This window comes from Nycticebus coucang, chromosome 8, assembly GCF_027406575.1.
Source record: "Nycticebus coucang isolate mNycCou1 chromosome 8, mNycCou1.pri, whole genome shotgun sequence".
Classification (NCBI taxonomy): domain Eukaryota; kingdom Metazoa; phylum Chordata; class Mammalia; order Primates; family Lorisidae; genus Nycticebus; species Nycticebus coucang.
Window position 1 is genome coordinate 8,104,461 of NC_069787.1, and position 19,412 is coordinate 8,123,872.

A 19,412-nucleotide genomic window follows, 5' to 3' on the forward strand; every position below is an offset into this window, starting at 1 on the left:
CTAGAATCTTTGGGTCTATTTCTTTTATCTGTTGCTTCTGCTGGCTCTCACTTATGGTATCTTCCTTCCTTGTGTGCCTGATTACCGCTGATTATGGCTGCATATTGTAACAAAACAATTATTTGCAGAAATATTTTGAGGACTAGGATCATGATGTTTTCCTCTAAAATTTCACTGCCTTTACCCGGCACCTATGGGCATTAGCTAAATGGAATCATCTTAATCCAAGTAAGCTTTAGGTTTCTGAGCCACTTAGATAACATGAAACTGCTATAGCCAAGGTAAGACTTGGTTTACTTCCAGTTCATTCTTTTTTTTTTTATTTTATTTCGTTGCTTATTTTTTATTTCTTCACTTTTTTTTTTTTTGTTTTGTTTTGTTGAGACAGGGTCCCACCCTATGCCCCTGAGCAGAGTGCAGTGGGCGTGGTAGCTCACCACAACGGGCTGCGGGCACCCCGCTGCCTCAGCCTCCGGAAGCCGCTGGGATTACAGGCGCTCGCGGCGGCGCCCGGCTGGGTTTTTCCATTTTTTTCACGAGTCGGGGTCTCACTGTCGCTCAGGCGAGTCTCGAACTCCTGAGCTCAAGCGATTCTCCCTCCTCAGCCTCCCACAGTGCTGGGATTACAGGCGTGAGCCACCGCGCCCGGCTTCCAGTTCATTCTTAACTTCTAGGTATATCTCTTGAGGGGATCCCAACTAAAGTACAAAATAATTTATAAGGGTTCCCAGGATTGACAAGACCTAGACTACAACTTTTATCTCTCTAACCTTGAAAGGATGCTAAAGGTGCTGCTTAGGTGGTCCTCAACTTCCTTTTTATGAATGCCCCAAATGCTAAAGCTTACTCCTCTATTTACTTGACCTATCTTTAGATAAGGTAGAAATTCCCCAGCATTCTGTTATGTATAAATCCTCAGTACATGGTCTTAACTTATCAACAGCTGCTCCAAGTAGAAAAGTTCTATGTATGCCTTGAAGAATAATGATAGCTCTTCTTGGTAGTAACTTACCCCTATAGTTAAAATGAACTATGAGAGACTATCAAAGGATAAGACTTTGTGTTTCAATTCCTGTAATGTACTCAAAGGATAAGAGTTTATGTTTTAGTTCCTTAAGGTAATCACCCTATAACCCAACACAAAGATTTGTCTACAAAATTGGGTGGGCAAGACAATACCTCTTCATATCAGAAGATCAGATGAAGGAATGAAAAAAGCATGTAAGAGCCTATAAAACTAAGAACAATCGTTCTCTTCCCTCCTTTCCTTGCCCTATGAGTAAACCATCAGTGGCTCTAGCTAATTCCGGCAGGCTAATGGTCAGATGACACTTCAGGTCATTCATCAATGGCTGGCAACATTATGCAAGACATACTATTCCAGGGTAAAAAAAAGAGATATTTCTTGTTATATTATCTATATTTTTAATTTCTGCACACATAATGTGAACACATGCATGCAAGTATGTGAGAACATGTACACCCTCTCTGCCTCTCAGAGGTCACTGGCTAGTGTTTGAGGTACACTAATCAGGAGTGCAGACTGCAGGCATGGCTATTGTAAATGCACCGACTACAGCTTCTAAATCCCCCCAGAGGACTCCTCAATGGGTATAAAGAATGGTGGAAGTAATTTTTCCTGATGAAAATAATGGTATTTAAGATAAATGTGTTGGCTGAAATATTGTACAGGGATCTCTAACCTTGCACATACATGTGGGTTATAAGAACCCAGTAAACAAGGCAGCCTAAAATTCTTTGCAGTGATACTCTGGGCCTGGAACTCTGGTCCTGGGTCTGGACACATAACAAAGGGATTCCATCACCTGATCCAACTGAAGGGTTAGGTATGTCCTAATTATAATGAGAATTTTTCCACATCTGTCTCTACTTAACCTTTGATGTGAGATACGTATCAGGGGTTGGAGCTTTTCCCAGCCTGTAACATCATGCTGAAGGACTTACTTTTGCCCATGCTTGCTAATAAACATTTAGATGTGTGGCAAAATTTGGTCTGAGATTTGACTTTACTGTTACCGACAACCCAGTGGCATAATAACCTCTAGTATTGGAAGCTACTGATTTCTACCAAAAAAACTGTTGAAAGCAGCAAAACCGGCTCAGTTCCATTTGCAAGAACTGTGGTGCATCCTATTTCCTAAATGAAGCCTGTTGGAACATAACCTCAAAGCAGGAATATTGTGCTTCAGATCAAGCTGATGTACAAACATGCCATCCTGAGCCCTCCAACAGAAAAGGCTGTTTCTCTTCAGTGGGAAAACCACTGGAAGTTACAGAGACAGCCTTGGGGTGTGGGTTTTTCTGGGCCTGGGAACCTGCCAAAAATACCATCGTTCTTTTTCTTGGCCCCTAGAACACAATACTCTAACTTACTTTCTTTCCTTTAATGATTTTCCCCCAAACTACCTGGACTATGTATTCTACTGAAAACGATGTCACTTAAACAATATCTGTATTCAAAGGAATAGATGGGAGGCAACTATCCTACTTCCTCAAGTAAATGCAAACCAGAAATATTTGCATTTTCAAAACAGCACTGCCTTGGATTCTTAGCAGCTGTATGTCCCTACCTTCCAAATGTTTTTAAAAACACTGAAGCTGAAAATTAAGCAAAATGGAAAACAAATTATGTTTGTCATAAACAGTTCCTTGAGGAAAAGCTTTTAAACTCTCATCCCACCTTGCATCTATGCTAGAAGAAAACTAGAAGCTGTTCTAGCCCAGGTGATTTTCCTGACAACACAGTCTGAAATATGACCAAAGGAATACATTCTTCTGGGTGTCAAGATTCCCCTTCAAAAGGGCAAGTCCTCCCAAACACAGCCTGAAGGAGCCTAACCAGTCAGTCCTCAAAGCTGCTAAAACTTTAATGTACAATATTTTCACCCCTAATGAGTATGAATTAATCCTACCACACAATTTTCAGGGATGTTTAACATGGTGGGAAACTGAATTAGAAGGTGGAAATCCTGGACTTTCAAGTAATCCCTTAGAACCTAACATTCTCTCCATCCGATAGACAGGGAAGCTCTCTTGCTAGCCAATTCACAGGACACTGGAAAGGGATACTCGGAAATCACCCATAAAATGATCCCAAGGAACACAGAAACGGTGCAGCACTTTTAAAGATCAAACCAGGCAGCTTATCCTCCCTGCCTGTGTTGCACTCGCCTGCCACTCATTACAACTGTGGCAAGAAAGAGCAAGACGATTGAGGCTGGAGAAAGGTTTCCAAGAAGCAATGTGAGACAAGAACAAGAACCACTGAGCTGGCGGGCAGCAGGCCTGGTGCTGAGCCGAGAACTACCATCCTGGGTCCCTTCCGCCCCTCCTTCTAAGAGCACAGAGGAAAACTTCAGAGGGAAGAGACAAGAAGCCTCGCCCATGGGTTATGCCAGTTCATCTAAAGTTGTAGGCTTGACACTGAACATACTTGCAGATTGTCTGGCCCCTGGAAAAAAGAGAATTAATGCATGCTCCAGGGAATATTAAATCCCAGCTTCACTTTGGTTCACTAGTTAAACCCCTAGATTAAAAGGCGACATGAGAAGGGGAAAGAGAAGAAAAAGAAAAAGACAGAATCTAATAATCTGCACATTAACATTTGCTTACTCTTGAGGCCGCGTCCTTTGTAAAAAATTGCCCATCCTTTTTTATTCCTCTCCCTTTCAATTTCTAAAGATGGAAGTTTTTTATGGCCGCCAATGACAAAAATGAGTGGATTTACGAAAGGTAATGGGAAAGGCACCTTATCTCTGCTCATACAAAGGAGCAATGGAAAACATTTACAAGTGCCAGCTACCTGACATCTAGCATACAAGCTCTTATTTAATCTTCATGCTACTAAAAATGGTATTTTAACTATTTAATATCTGAGGAAACTGCAGCTCAAAGTTTGAGATACTTGCCCCAGGACATACAGTTTAGTGTGTAGCAGAGTCTCTAAAGCCAGTGTTCCTTTTTGCTGCACTAACTGTATCAAAACATCCTGCTCGGTCTCAGAGCAAAAGATACGAATTCGTCTGAGTTCCTTTCTATTAGTGTTCTCACTTATTCAGACCCATGTGCCATTTTAAGCTTTGTAGTACTTAAAATTTTTTTCTTAAAAATAAAAAAATCAGGGCGGCGCCTGTGGCTCAGTGAGCAGGGCACCGGCCCCATATACCGAGGGTGGCGGGTTCAAACCCAGCCCTGGACGAACTGCAACAACAACAAAAAAAATAGCCAGGCGTTGTGGCGGGCACCTGTAGTCCCAGCTACTCGGGAGGCTGAGGCAGGAGAATCGCCTAAGCCCAGGAGTTGGAGGTTGCTGTGAGCCGTGTGACGCCACGGCACTCTACTGAGGGCGATAAAGTGAAACTGTCTCTACAGAAAAAATAAAAAAAATAAAAAAATCAGACTCTACGCCTGCGGCTCAAGCGACTAAGGCATCAGCCACATACACCTGAGCTGGCGGTTCAACTCCAGCCCGGGCCCGCCAAACAACAACAATGGCTGCAACCACAAAATAGCCGGGCATTGTGGCGGGCACCTGTAGTCCCAGCTACTTGGGAGGCGGAGGCAGGAGACTCGCTTGAGCCCTGGAGTTGGAGGTTGCTGTGAGCTATGATGCCACACCACTTTACCCAGGGTGACAGCTTGAGGCTCTGTCTCAAAAAAATAAATAAAAATAAAAGAATCAAACCCACCCTCAAAGGTCAAGAATTCACCACTGCTGAGGCTATTAAGAAAATACTCTGAGATGGGAAGCCATTTCCCTAGAAGAATTTGTCAACTATTTCAGGCTCTTATAGCCCAAATGAAACAAGTACAATTTACCCCTGGGAGCAGAATGGGATGGGACAATGCTGGTTTCATTTTCCAGGTATACTTTTCCTGGAATATTCTTAATGTGGCTCAAAGAGGTAGGGTGCCAGCCCCATATGCCGGAGGTGGCGGGTTTAAACCCAGCCCCAGCCAAAAACTGCAAATAATAATAATAATAATAATAATAATAGTAACAATACCAAGGTAGGAAGTAGTGAGTGATTATGTCAGACATGTGAAAAGAAACTCCTACTTCTCCGGTAGAACCGGGAAATACGCATATGTTTTTGTTTTTCTTATTCATGACAGACATCATTCTACTACAATAATCTTTAAGAAAGTACAACGTTAAGCTCATGCTCCATATTTGGGAAGTTTCAATGCAACAATGACTAATTACCTCTTGCCTCAATTTCCACGTTTGTTACCCTCTCCCTTCAGGGTTCTTCACGGAAGAGCTGACACGGAAGGAAAGGAAAGTATGAAGTGCAACTGAGAACTAGGAAATACCGGAATTGTCCCTCCTGTCTTCACACATAACACGAAAACATACTTTTGCATGGATTTCTATCCCAAATTGGTGGAATGCCAATAAAGTTCTTAAAAATATCCAAATGTTTCAGTGAATCCACAGTTGACTACAAAGACACCTGGGCTGCCTAGAGTTACGATGACAGGGGAGTTCTGACTACTAAGGAGTGTGAGTACCCAACGTGCCCTCCACAGCAGTCCAGCTGATGCTGCCCTTTCTCAAGACACTGTTGAAGGCACACTTGAATGCTGTCAGAAGGGAAGGGAAGGGACATTTAAGATATGTCCCTGGCTTGGCAGGGTTAACTGCGTCTTGTTCATGCTACCATCATAAATATAAAATGTTATGTGAACAAGGCACAGGGACAATAACTTTAGGAACAGCGTGTTCTCAAACAGCTCCTTCACATCTTCTGAGGCAAAAGGCTCTAGTGATAAGTGCTTTTAGAAATACACGGGCAGGAAGGCCCGATTAGAAAAAGTAAAATTGAGACATTTGAAAATTCTGCAAGAGAGCAAGCAAAACCCTTTAAAGAACTCGCTGCCAGAAGGTGTCCTTTCTTCAATAAGTCATCTCTGATGAATCCCAAAGGCTTCTTGTTTGATACACTCTGGAAATGATCATCCAACACAGTAACAAATCATCGAAAGCATCAACTAAAGCAAATGAGATGATAAAAGCTGGAAAGAAGTTCATATGAATAAATATTCAGAACTTTGTAACATTAAGTAATAGCTACCACTTACAGTTTAATGACAAATCACACCTCCACGGTAACAGGCAAAGGGCATTCTGCTGCTGTGCCTTAGCAGTCTACTGGATTATAAGCTCCCAGAGGGCACAGACTACCTTTTCTCCCCTTGTTGTGCTGTTTATTTATCTACCAAATTATTCATTAATTGTTTTTACCTTTCAAGGCATATTTAGTTCCTACTATTTGCCAGTTACCCCTGCCAAGCTAGGGACATATCTTGAGTAAAGAGGTTCAAATACCTGTATGTACCTGAATTATACACGTATAATCATGTAGTGTATAACTTTACTATCTTGTCCAGAAAGACATCATCAGAAACTTCAGAGGCTATCTTATTCACTTTTATATCATCCACAAATATTTTATAAAAATCATTGAATTGAACTAGGGCAGTAATCATTAAAATAAATGCTTGTAAATACAACCTGTGTATGTATAAAATATGTGTTTGTCCATAAAAACTTTTCCAGTTCAAACTGATGGCTCCCTTTTTTTTTTTTTTTTGTAGAGACAAGAGTCTCACTTTATGGCCCTCGGTAGAGTGCCGTGGCCTCACACAGCTCACAGCAACCTCCAACTCCTGGGCTTAAGTGATTCTCTTGCCTCAGCCTCCCGAGCAGCTGGGACTACAGGCGCCTGCCACAACGCCCGGCTATTTTTTGGTTGCAGTTTGGCCGGGGCTGGGTTTGAACCCGCCACCCTCGGCATATGGGGCCGGCGCCTTACCAACTGAGCCACAGGCGCCGCCCGATGGCTCCCTGTTTCAACAGCTGGGTAGCAGTTACTACATGCTTCTCCCTCTATCCCTCCCTTCCTTTCAAAGCTATTGAGGGTAGAGGAGGAGGATGATGATGAATATATGATATAAAGAAAAAAGGAAAGAAGGAACATAAATAGATGATAGTTGGGGCCCTTCTTCCCCTTAGGAGTCAAGACAGTGTGGCCCTCTAGTTCAGGGAGTACTAATCCTTAGAACTCGGAGGAGGGTTAATATGTTCTCCCATCCCCCAGTTGGATACAGCTTGCCATAAAGAAATAAAATACACATAGTTGATCAAGAGACTACACAATCTGTCACAAAACAAACCCCAGTGGTAGATCATCCCCCGCATCGCCCTTTATAACAGTTGAGGAACATTAGTCTTCAAAGAGAGATGGTGACTTCCCAAAGCCAAAAGCCGAGTCCTCGTGGGGCTAGTTGCAACCCTCCTATCCAGCGTCTCATCCAGGAGAGCTTGGGAACAGTCCCAAAGCAAAACTCACAGAGGAGGAGTGCTTTACTAGGACCCACAGGCATGTTGATGGGCTTTAAGAAGCCACTGAAATGCCTGTGGGTTGCTATGCTCTTGAGGGAAGCATTGGTGACTGCTTTCATTGACTCAAACGTGGATCATTACTCAAAAAATTAAGAACCAAGGAATGGGTTTGGGGGGAGGGTTAACAGTGAAAGAAATTAATTCCAAATTAAAAGGAACTGGGTTTTTCAACACTGTGAAGACTACACTTGGGCCAGGCAGTCAGATGAACCATCCCTGGAAAACACAACCCTAAACTTTCTTGTCTGGCTAATAAAAATAATCCTGTAAGAAAAAATGGGTTTGGGTAGGCTAAATGTGCCTTTGTAACCACAGACAGGAGAAGGTCTAACTATTGATTAGGTAGTCTCAGAAGAACACAGGTCAGAAGGAACTAACAAGGCTGAGCTCTCTGGAATCATGGACAAAGTTTTGGCAGCTGTCAACAGACATGAATGAAAGGTGTTTCTACAGCCTTTCAAAGCCAGGGCAGCCTTGACTTCCAAATCACTGACTCAATCCTTCTCATTGTACCTTCTGGTGGACAAACAGTGAGTCCAGAAAAGTCTGCACACACCCCAGGAGAACTAATGCAATCACAGGGGTCTTTGTTTTCTTCTTATTTCTGATGTCAACACCAGTCCCAGGAGTGGGCAAAGGCCTCGGTACATGGCCACAGGGAACTGGATACACGTCAGCCATTGCAATGTTCCTGGGAAACAAAAAATATTTTCCTCCCTCTATGGATGAGGAAATTGAAGCAAAGGGAGAAATGCCCAAGGTTTTTTAAGGAGGTAAAGAGCCAACAGTTCTGAGGTTAAGGCTTGTAGCTAAATCCTCCTCACTGTCTCTGGCTGGATAGTTCATCTCCTTTTGGGAACCAAGCAGTTCTGGAGATTAGAGAAACACTAGTTGCTAAGGATAAGATGTGGGATATAGTTTACACCATACAACCAGACATATGGAATCCATCACACGTTAAAAATAGAAGACTTGCGTCCTTGCTGGGTAATTGAGATAGGAAAAGGGGAACCTGGGGGTTACTCATCATTTTCCAAATCAGAGATTTATGTCCCTTATGGAAGGGAGCAAGGAAACCTGGCTGCAGCCCAGTTTTGAGTAATATTTGCCATTGAGGGGCCATATGCAAAAATTCCTGGCACAGGCTTTGGAGAGCTCTTCCGATTGGGCTCTGGCCAGTCCTTGTAAATGATTGAGATTTAAAACCCTATCAAACCTGAGAAGCAGAGAGTATCTTTGACGCAGTACCATAAATCCCTCTGTCTAAAGCTAATTTCCAATTTATAGCAGGAATGCTTGAAAAAAAAAATTATCTATGTATACTAACATATACACATATGATTTTTTTTCTAACTTAAGAAGGGTAGAAAAAAAGTTACCAGTGATCTAAATGGTTCGATTATGGTTATCTTCTTTCTCCTTAAATACATTTTTGGATTATATATTTTGGCAATTAAAATATACCTTGTGAAATAAAGAATAATATAAGATGAATATAAAATATAAAAGCTAATAAGTTAAAGTGTCAGTACAGAGCCAGAGCTTATCTCATCCAACTGACTCACTGAACAAAAGAAGAAATGGAGATGGGGGTGGGGAGAGAAGAGGACTTTGCTTGTGGTCACCTCAGTGGGCCGGCAAGGCACACAGAGCCAGGACCTAGAAATCCCCAGACTTCCTGCCCTCCACACTACCCTGCTGGACTCCTTAGCAGCCCCCTGAGCTTGGTGAGCAAGAGTTTGTAGTTGGAATTGTAACATTCAAAACAGCAGCCTCAGATGTTACACAAAGTACACTAGAATCCAATAAAAAAAATAGCTAAAATTGAAATGGCACTCACAAAGACAAGAGGACAACGTCTAGAGAACTGGGTTTCCTAAGCTCAGCCAGAACTGCTGTACCGAACAGCTTCGTAAATGTGTCATGTTTTCTTACCTCTGGCTACTACATATGCAATCCTCCCTGCCTGGAATTCTTCTTGTTCTCTCTCAAGTGTTTGTAGAAATTCCTATTGGTCTAACATCAGCTCACCCTCTGCAAGCCCTTCCCCAGTCTTCCTCGTTTACAGAACTGCTGCTGCCCTGCCATAGCAAGGGGACAAACCTTGACTGTAGAGCATAGCACAATGTGACAGAGACTGTTACTGGCTTACAGGTCTGTCTCACCCAAGTAGTGTTCTTTGATGACAGTGGCTATTTAAATCATCTTTGTATCTCTGGCACACAAAAATTTCAGCTGAATAAATAAATGTCTGCTAATAGATACACAGTAAAACTTTTTAACCATCCCTTCCAAATGTATGATTTGCTTTTTTATCATCTAAATGGGGCCTTTGCAGCACTCTTAGAGACAGGTATTTCACGTTTCTCAAATATCAAGAAAATACAATAGAAGAAAGGAAAGATTACATGGTATCAAAAAATAAATGAGCAGGCTAGCTGTGACAATCGCTAAAAGAGTGTACAATTTACCATCTGATGATACCATCTGACATTTATTATTCCTAATCCACTGTCTCCCTATCACTCCCCAGGACACGTGCCCAGATGCACTCAAGAAGCTAATAGCAAGTCGCTTTGAAAAGTTTAATCATAAGCCATTGACAGAAGAGCTTATCGAACAGTCAACACCAGAACGAGTATATTATTAGGGTTGCTAATCACTAATGAAAATCTCAAGATCAGATTTCTGGGCACATCTTGCTACATCTGTGTCATAGGCAGGTCCCAGATGGTATGTAAACCAAGTCTGGAGCCAGTTTCTTCCTAACAGGCTGCTCCCACAGTATCAGAAAGGTTATAAGTGACAGAATTGTGCAACAAGAACAAGAAAATTCTACATGCCATCTCCTAAGGCACAGCCCTGCTGCTGCAGATCTGAGAAAACCGCAACTTCTAGGTCTCAGAAATAAGGCTATGTTGCATAAAGCATCCCAAAATGTGTAGATTTAGAGAGAGAATAGTCATAACATTCAACATACTCTCTTTTGCCTTGGAAGTGACTGGGAAGGGGTACCAGGGAACTTTTTGGAATGATAGCAATGCCCAATAATTCAGGAGGGTCCAACCTGGGGACCTCAGACTTTTTTTTTTTGCATACTAACCAGCTTTCATTAGTGTTTGTGTATTTACTCTGTGGCCCAAGACAATTCTTTTTCTTCCAATATGCAGCAGAAAAGAAAAAAAAGTTTAGATAGTCCTACATCTTGATTGGAAGAGTATGGGTTCCACAGACGTATACATTTGTCAAAACTTACAGAATTAAGATTCACGCATTTCTCAGTCTATAAATTTTACCTAGCAAAAAAGAACTGAATTCTAGTTACTAGGTTTATTTTCTGTAGTAGTATGGGTTAGCAATTTTGAAATGAGTTTCTGTTTATTCTAGACTTCAGCAAATAAATATATTCAGGATAATGGACATTAGGTTTCTCACTGTTGGGAAGGCAGTCACAAATATGGAAAGGGGGGAATTAACATTCCACAGGGGATAAAATAACGTTGTGTGATAAAATACAACACTTCTTAATTCATAACCTGAATTTAATCATAAGCAAACACTAGGAAAAACCAAATGGAGGAATATTCTACTAAAATAACTGGCAAAATGCCGAGGTTAAGAAAGACAAAGGCGGGGAGGGGCTGGGCGCAGTGGCTCACATCTGCAATCCCAGCACTCTGGGAGGCCGAGGCAGATAGATTGCTTGAGCTCAGGAGTTTGACACCAGCCTGAGCAAGAGCACAACCCTGTCTCTAAAAATAACTAGGCATTGTGGCGGGCACCTGTAGTCCCAGTAACCTGGGAGGCTGAGGCAAGAGAATCGCTTGAGCCCAAGAGTTTGAGGTTGCTGTGAGCTATGATGCCAGAGCACTCCACTGAGGGTGACAAAGTGACACTGTCTCAAAAACAAACAAATAAATAAAATAACAATAGAAAAAACTAGGTGGGAGTACCTATGGTCCCAGCAACGTTGGAGGCTGAGGCAGGAGGTTCTCTTGAGTCTAAGAGTTTGAGGTTGCTGTGAGCTATGAGGCACCACGGCACTCTACCCCGGGGTGACAGAGTGAGTCTCTGTCTCCCCCACACCCAAAAAAAAAGGGCAGACAAAGGAAGGCTGAGGAACTCTTCCATATTTCCAGATTGAAGGCTATGTTTGATTCTGAATTGGATCCTGATCTGGGAGAACAAAAACCTATGAAGAACATTAACTAGTACAGACAAGAACGTTTGAAATATAGATTGTAGATTGGATAATAGTAATATGCAAACATTAAATTGCCTGAATTTAATAAATACACTATGTTTAAGTAAGAGAATGTCCTTGTTCTTAGGAGATTTATATGGAATCACAGTCTCTCCAAACAAGAAAAATAGGGAGAGGAAGAAAGAAGGAGGGAAGGGGAAAGGGAAGGAGAGCATCCGTGTATCGGTAAACACTGACAGCTGGGACTATGGGGACAAGGCCTACAGGAATTATTTGTACTATTCCTGTAAGTTTTCTGTAAGTCTAAAATTGTATCAAAATAGAAAGGTAATCAAAAGATACCCCATCTGACAAAATACATTTAGGTGAAAGGCTAGCACATCAAACTAACTCAATGCATTATGCGGAATTCTTTTAGGAATATTAGTTTCAAGATTATACTTTTCCTTCTGGTAGTAACTCTCTAATACTCTAGTTGACTCTAAATTCCGTTGTAGAACTAAAAGGCAACTTAGGTAAACCTCGAATAAGGTTTTTGAAGGTTGCAGTGACAGAGAGCAAAGTTTTGTAAGACAATAAACGGAAACCAAAATGAAAGTGATTACTCACCACCTGCCCCACCCCATTCTTTAATTTTTTTGAAAGATGGAACAATTCATCTCACTATATGTCAACCTCACATCAAATAAAGGTAAGAAATGCTTTGTGGGTCAATGATTTGACCTTCTCTGCCATACAAGCAGAGAACTGTATTCTTTTCTGCCTCAGGCTATATAAAAATATATACATACATACACATAATTTTTCATAAACAAGGTAATGAATAAAAGCATTATTACTTTTTTTTTTTGTAGAGACAGAGTCTCACTTTATGGCCCTCGGTAGAGTGCTGTGGCCTCACACAGCTCACAGCAACCTCCAAATCCTTGGGCTTAGGCGATTCTCTTGCCTCAGCCTCCCGAGTAGCTGGGACCACAGGTGCCCGCCACAACGCCCGGCTATTTTTTGGTTGCAGTTTGGCCAGGGCTGGGTTTGAACCCGCCATTGGTATATGGGGCCGGCGCCCTACTCACTGAGCCACAGGCGCCGCCCAAAGCATTATTACTTATCAGAGTTTATTCTACCTCTCCAATCTTTCTGTCTCTCTTTGTGGTTAAATCAAGAAACAGGCATGGCCTCTGGGGGAGAAAGAAACAATACTGAAAACTACCAAAGGAAAAAAATTACTTCATGAACGTCAAAGGAGAAATATTTAAAAGTCATTTTTAGCCCCAGTGAGTGTTTTTGAAACAATAACAATTATGATATGACTCAGTACAGAAAGCATTCTGTTAAGGGTGCATTAAGGAAAATTCACATGCACAGAGATGAACGTGTAATTGGATCTGTCATTTCAAAGAATTAATATTGGGTTTGCAGATAGTAGAGAATGACATTCTCCTAAGCGAATAAAGAATGCAGCCAAGTGAGTAACGGCTATGCTTCTACTGCAAGGAAATACGTGCACCACTGAAGAGCCTTTTCAGCACAAGAGAAATTTAATACCCAGACTACGTGAAAAGTGATGGCTATGGGAACAGCACAGCTGTTAAAATCCAAGTCAGTTCGTATTATGTAAAGTAGGACTCTCAGAATGACCACCAAGACGAAATAATTTTGATGACAGTGACACCTAGAAAAAGGTGATCCGTCTATTTATTAAATATTTATAATAATTGTGAAAGAAAAATGCAAAGCTATTTTCTTTTGAAGAATATAAGGGAACCCAGTTAGCTGGTATGTTTGTGATTCTTTTATAGATGGTATATCAAGGGCTAATTTAATTAGAACTAGGAAGAATGAGTATTTGCATTCACTTAGAGAACCCAATCATCTTTATTTCATTGTCATGAGGCTATAGGCAAACTTCTGGTACCCATGCCAAATGATTTCCACATGAAAATTAATACTGCCAAGTTACTTTGAGATCAATTAGCTCAGCCATTCAAAAATTATTCCACTAAAGAGCACATAATCCTAAAACTTGCATTTCTGAAGACAGAAGTGCATGCAGACATCCTTTTGGCCCTAACTTGAGCACATATATCTTTTTTTATTTTTTGAGACAAGAGTCTCAAGCTGTTACCCTAGGTAGAGTGCCATAGCTTCACGGCTCACAGCAACCTCCAACTCTTGGGCTCAAGCGATTCTCCTGCCTCAGCTTCCCTTGTAGCTGGGATTACGGGCGCCTCCCACAACACCTGGCTATTTTGTTTGTTTGTTTGTTTAGCAGTCTCAGCTCGAACTCACCAGTCCCAGTACATGTAGATGGCGCCCTAACCGCTGAGCTATCAGCACTGAGCCACATATAAGATAGCTTTTTTTTTTTTTTTTGAGACTCACTATATTGCCCTCAGTAGAGTGCTATGGCGTCACAGCTCACAGCAACCTCAAACTCTTGGGCTTAAGCGATTCTCTTACCTCAGCCTCCCAAGTAGCTGGGACCACAGGCACCCACCACAACGCCCTGCTATTTTTTTGTTGCAGTTGTCATTGTTGTTTAGCAGGCCCAGGCCAGGTTCGAACCCATCAGCCAGGGTGCATGTGGCCAGTGCCAAAACCACTGAGCTGTAAGCGCCGAGCCACATATAAGATAGCTTAACCTACAGAAAAATGAGCTCCTGGGTTAAGGACTGGTAAATGATAAGCTTTAAATCTCAACACAGGTGCTGGGAATACATAATGATAAAACAGAGGCTTAATTTACTTCCAAAGCAAAAAAAAAAAAAAAAATTACTTTTTGAGCAACTAAATTTAATCAAATATATCAATATTGTTTGTCAAATCTAAATTAGATGTTTAGAAAAATTGGTTAGGATTGAGCTTCTCACAAAATGTAACTTAAGTAAAGTTTTCAAGGAAGTTTGTCAACTCAGAATGTGGAGAATTTCCCCATGATTCAATTCCTTCCATAGTACCAGATGAAGGCTACACAGAAAAGTAGTCCCAAATTCTAACTGAGAGGCCATAGTTAGGGATTAGTGACTCCCAACACTATTTGCGTAGTACTTCAACATGCAAATTTTTACTTATCAACAATCATGAGTCTTAAAAGCCTCGGTCAAATCCCTGGATGCTGCAAAGCTTGAAGGGACACCCAAAGGGAATCAGCTATCACACACAGTGTACGTGTAAAAATAACTCATACGGTATCTCAAAGCCCATTACAAAATAAGATACCATCACAGTTGGCAGTTTTGATACATCAGCCGTTGCCCATTACAATGGACAACATACCAGCTCTATTTTCAGAATCTCTGGAAAGATCAAAGCTTTTATTGGCTACCCATCCAGGGCCCTAATCTCTGTTTACTTTTCTTTGTCACTAAATGGATCTCCAAAAGACACACAGCCAGACTGCCTGGAATCTCATCATTGGAGGTTTTTTGGTTTTTTTGTTTTTTTTTGTTTTTTTTTTTTGGTAGAGACAGAGTTTCACTTTATTGCCCTCGGTAGAGTGCCATGGCGTCACACAGCTCACAGCAACCTCCAACTCCTGGGCTTAGGCGATTCTCCTGCCTCAGCCTCCCGAGTAGCTGGGACTAGAGGCACCACAACACCCGGCCACATTGGAGTAATTCTTAAAAATTGCTCTATGAGGATCCATGCAAGGAAGGAATCCTCTAGGGGAGGAACAAAGACCACTAAAGTTCAGATTCAAGCCAAAATTTCCATGAAGCTAGAACTGACACAGAGCTAAAATACCTAACTCAGTCTCTCTGTATGCTATAAATTAAGTTTTCTCAGGCTGGTTTCTCTACAAGAATGGATACAGATAAACGAAAACAACAAAGTCCTTTCGTTTAGACCCTAAGCCCTAAGCTGGTTTCAATGGCACCGGCGAGTAAGGCTGGGGTCAACGCTGGCAAATAAGGCTGAGGTCAAATGGTGATGGGCTCACTTGAAAAAAAAATGTCAAATGCAAAATGACTTACTTTGGAAGAACAAGCTGTACATTTGTCAAATGCCAGGCTGACAGGAAGGACATTATCAAACCGTGACAGAAATCCCCGGATCTAAAAACAAACAAAGCAAAATAATTCACATCAAGCACAAATGACCACATCTACAAAATGCATGTCCAGTTTCTGACAAGAAGTAGGAAATGATTAATATGGTGGTCCTGACAATGATGAGATTACCACCAAAAAGGAAGCTCAACATTAATATTTTTCCTTACACTGTAATCAGGTTGGGAAAGAAGTATATTAGGTCCTTTGTTCCAGGGAGAAACCAGAGATTACAAGCTTTTCAAATGTTTGAGGCCTATTAAACAAATTTGACTCCATTATACAGAAAGCAAAGTGTAATATGAAAAGTATTGTTTTAACACATCACACGCATAATGCATATACTTTGACTCAACTCTCATATATATGTAATGGTGAATATGGGAGAAATGAGCATTTTACTATATGATGTTGGGAGGATGGAGCCTTGCAAAGAGAAGATGGCTTAGGGATTATGGAAGGCAGAAATGGTCCTAAATATATATTCAGTTATTTGCTTGATTTGGAACAGAGATAAAATAAATGCTAATCATCATGCAATTTATGGGGAAACAGCACCACCTTGAGCATAAACTTCTGGACTACAACCAATTTACATTTACAGAGTGGTTTCATAATTCTGATTTAAGTAATTTATTCCAAAATATTATACCTCTAGAACTATACTTACACTAAAGGGGCAGTAAAACATCATATATGACATTTGGCCATTATATATCATTGAAATATTATTGCTAAAAATATGAATGGTGAAATTTCTAAAGCCCCAGAGGACTCAACATACGGGGGCCATAAAGTTCATGTGCAATTTTAAAATATTCATCTAATTTCACGTGAGCTTTATGGCTACCCTGTATAATAGGCCAGATAATAAATCTTCCTAAATATCCCATTTTATATTGGCAAAACTCAGGCTCAGGAAGCTAAAACAGCTTGGCTTGGGTAAACAGTGACAGAGCTAAGATTCAAAAGTAGACTTTCTAAGCTGGGTGACAGGTTAAAACAAAAACTATAACAAAAATCCCACCACCAAAGTAGATCTCCTGATTCCAAACCTGGCCCAGGACTAGGCTTCCAGGCTGGCTGGCTTCCTCCCTCCTTTCTCAAGATATCACAGCTTTGGCCTTCAACATCAGGTCTCCTTACAACTTTAAAAGCCTCATGTGAATAGAACAAAAGAACAAACTCATCCACCCAAGTTGCCTTTAACTATCTTATCAACACCCCTTCCATCCACCCCCCCCCACCAAAAAAAAGCAAAAAACACTAAAACTAAAGAAAAGGACTTCCTTTTGAGTTTGGATAACTCTATGCCCATACTGTAATAGTATACTTGCACGGGAATACTTATCCCTAGAAAAAAAATTAATCTTAAAGGAAATGCCTGTAGCAATTTAAAAAATGTCCTTATCAATATGCTATGTAATTTTAATGCCGTCAAGAAACAAAGTGTTTGGTAGAGATTATAAATTAGACAGCCAGGATCAGTTCAACAGACTCATTATGAGCCTCTGCAAATGAGACAATCTTTCAGTTCCCTTTATCTCAGGAATGTGGTGACCCTTTCATAATCCAGCACCTGAGGCACAATCAGGGTGGTATGTTTGGTATCCAGGGTACCAAAATATGACACATCAAAATGGCAGAGAGACTTGTGGCAAGTCCCAGATGGGAATGTTGAAAGGCTCACGAGCTCCAGAGTTACAGGCTTGAACTAGCAGTCCCAGTGAACCTCCCCATACCCTAATTACTGTTAATTTTACATAGAAAAGAACTTTAACAAAGTTATCACATTTTCAATGTAAATGTTCTTTAATACAGGCTACATGTTAATGCCTCCATGTGTGTTTCAAGCAAAGGTTTCTACAATCTCTTCTCTCATACAGCTTCATCGAGCTTTGCGTTACACAAAGAATGTTGGTAATTTTCTCTGCTGAACTATCTTATGATTGGAGATGGGGAAGTAAAGCTGAGGGGCAAGGAGGAAGCAGACTTGGTTAGATAGGAAGAGGAAAAAATGGAGAGGAAGGAAAACGAAAACAAAATTAATTGCAAAAAGACCCCAGAAGTGAAGAATAGAAGAAAAAGGAGGCCAGGAACTGTGGCTGATGCTTGTAATCTCAGCACTATGGGAGGCTGAGGCAGGTGGATTGCTTGAGCTCAGGAGCTCGAGACCAGCCTGAGCAAAAGTGAGACTCCATCTCTATAAAATAGCCAGGCGATGTGGCAGGCGCCTGTAGTCCCAGCTACTCAGGAGGCTGAGGCAAGAGAATCGCCTAAGCCCAAGAGCTGGAGGTTGCTGTGAGCTGTGATGCCACAGCACTCTATCAAGGGCGACAAAGTGAGACTCCGTCTCTAAAAAAAAAAAAAAAAAATTAGCTGAGTCTGGTGGTACGTGTCCATGATCGTAGCTACTCAGGAGGCTGAGACAGGAGGATCACTTGAGCCCAGGAGTTTGAAATTGCAGTGAGCTACGACGATGCCACTATGCTTTAGTTCAGGCAACTAGGCAAGACCCTATCTCATAGAAACAAACAGGGAAAAAAAAAAAGCCCCCAAAACTAAGTTTTTATCTCCTGTGCTTTTAGGGGTTAAGGCACAACCTGAACTATTAGCTACTCACAAGGATTTGCTCATAAGACGTATTCAATAAATTATGAAAGAAACAAACTAGTAAAACATAAACAACCCAAAGCCTGCAAAATCATTCATATCTGAACTTTACAAAGAAAGCAAGTCCCAAATAAACCACAGAAAAACTCTTAACTTACCACTGGCATTTTCAGGCAATTTGAAGCCTTTCCCTATCATCAATGCTACAAATGAATTGAGGGTTGTTTTTTTTTTTTTTTTTTTTTTGGTAGAGACAGGTCTCACTTTGTCATCCTCAGTAGAGTGCTGTGGAGTCGCACAGCTCACAGCAACCTCCAATTCCTGGGCTTAGGCGACTCTCTTGCCTCAGCCTCCCGAGTAGCTGGGACTACAGGCGCCCGCCACAACGCCCGGCTTTTTGTTGCAGTTTGGCCGGGACTGGGTTTGAACCCCCCACCCTCGGTACATGGGGCCGGCGCCCTACCCACTGAGCCACAGGCGCTGCTCGATGAACTGAATTTTCATAATGTATCTGAATTTTCTCAACCTTCTAAGGACTGTATAAAATCTAGAGAGCAGAGGTTGCTACTTAAAATTTTAGCACCTCAGACAAACATAGAAATCCCAAAGCAATCTAAAATCCAAGTACTTTATGCAAAAGTCCTAATAAATATATACACACCTATTTTGAGAGGCTCGGCCCCAATTAATAATCAAAGAAGAATTGTCCCTTATTTGGGTGGAGAAAAATGCACCAGAACCTTCCTACTCAGAAGTGTGCAAAGTCTATGAAGCCATGTGCTCGTTCAATATTGTTCTAAACCTGCCTCCTTTTTTTGTTGTTGTTGCAGTTTTTGGCCGGGGCCAGGCTTGAACCCACCACCTCTGGTACATGGGGGCAGCAGGCGCTGCCCTAAACCTGCCTCTTCAGAAGCAGCTCCCAGAATTTGATTTGAAAAGTTTGGGGTGTGGCCTGAGAATTCGTATGTTTAACAAGAGCCCCAGGTGAATCCCGTCAGGCTAGCAAGTGAAACTCTGTGCTTTCAGTTACCAGGCAGCCTATTTACACCCCTATCACCTGTAGCTGTCAGAAAACGGATGCAAGCACTTTAGCTAGTACTGTCCCAATTTTCTAAAA

At 41.5% G+C, this 19,412-nt stretch overlaps 1 protein-coding gene across 3 annotated transcripts in view; it reads right to left on the reverse strand.

Moving 5' to 3' along the window:
* Positions 1-19,412, reverse strand: part of ATG7 (autophagy related 7) — a 273,640-nt gene that overhangs the window by 145,206 nt on the left and 109,022 nt on the right. For all 3 annotated transcript variants that reach the window (XM_053600407.1, XM_053600408.1, XM_053600406.1), the window contains exon 17: positions 15,608-15,688. In XM_053600407.1, coding sequence (XP_053456382.1) covers positions 15,608-15,688 — 81 coding nt within the window. The remainder of the gene's footprint in view (positions 1-15,607; positions 15,689-19,412) is intronic.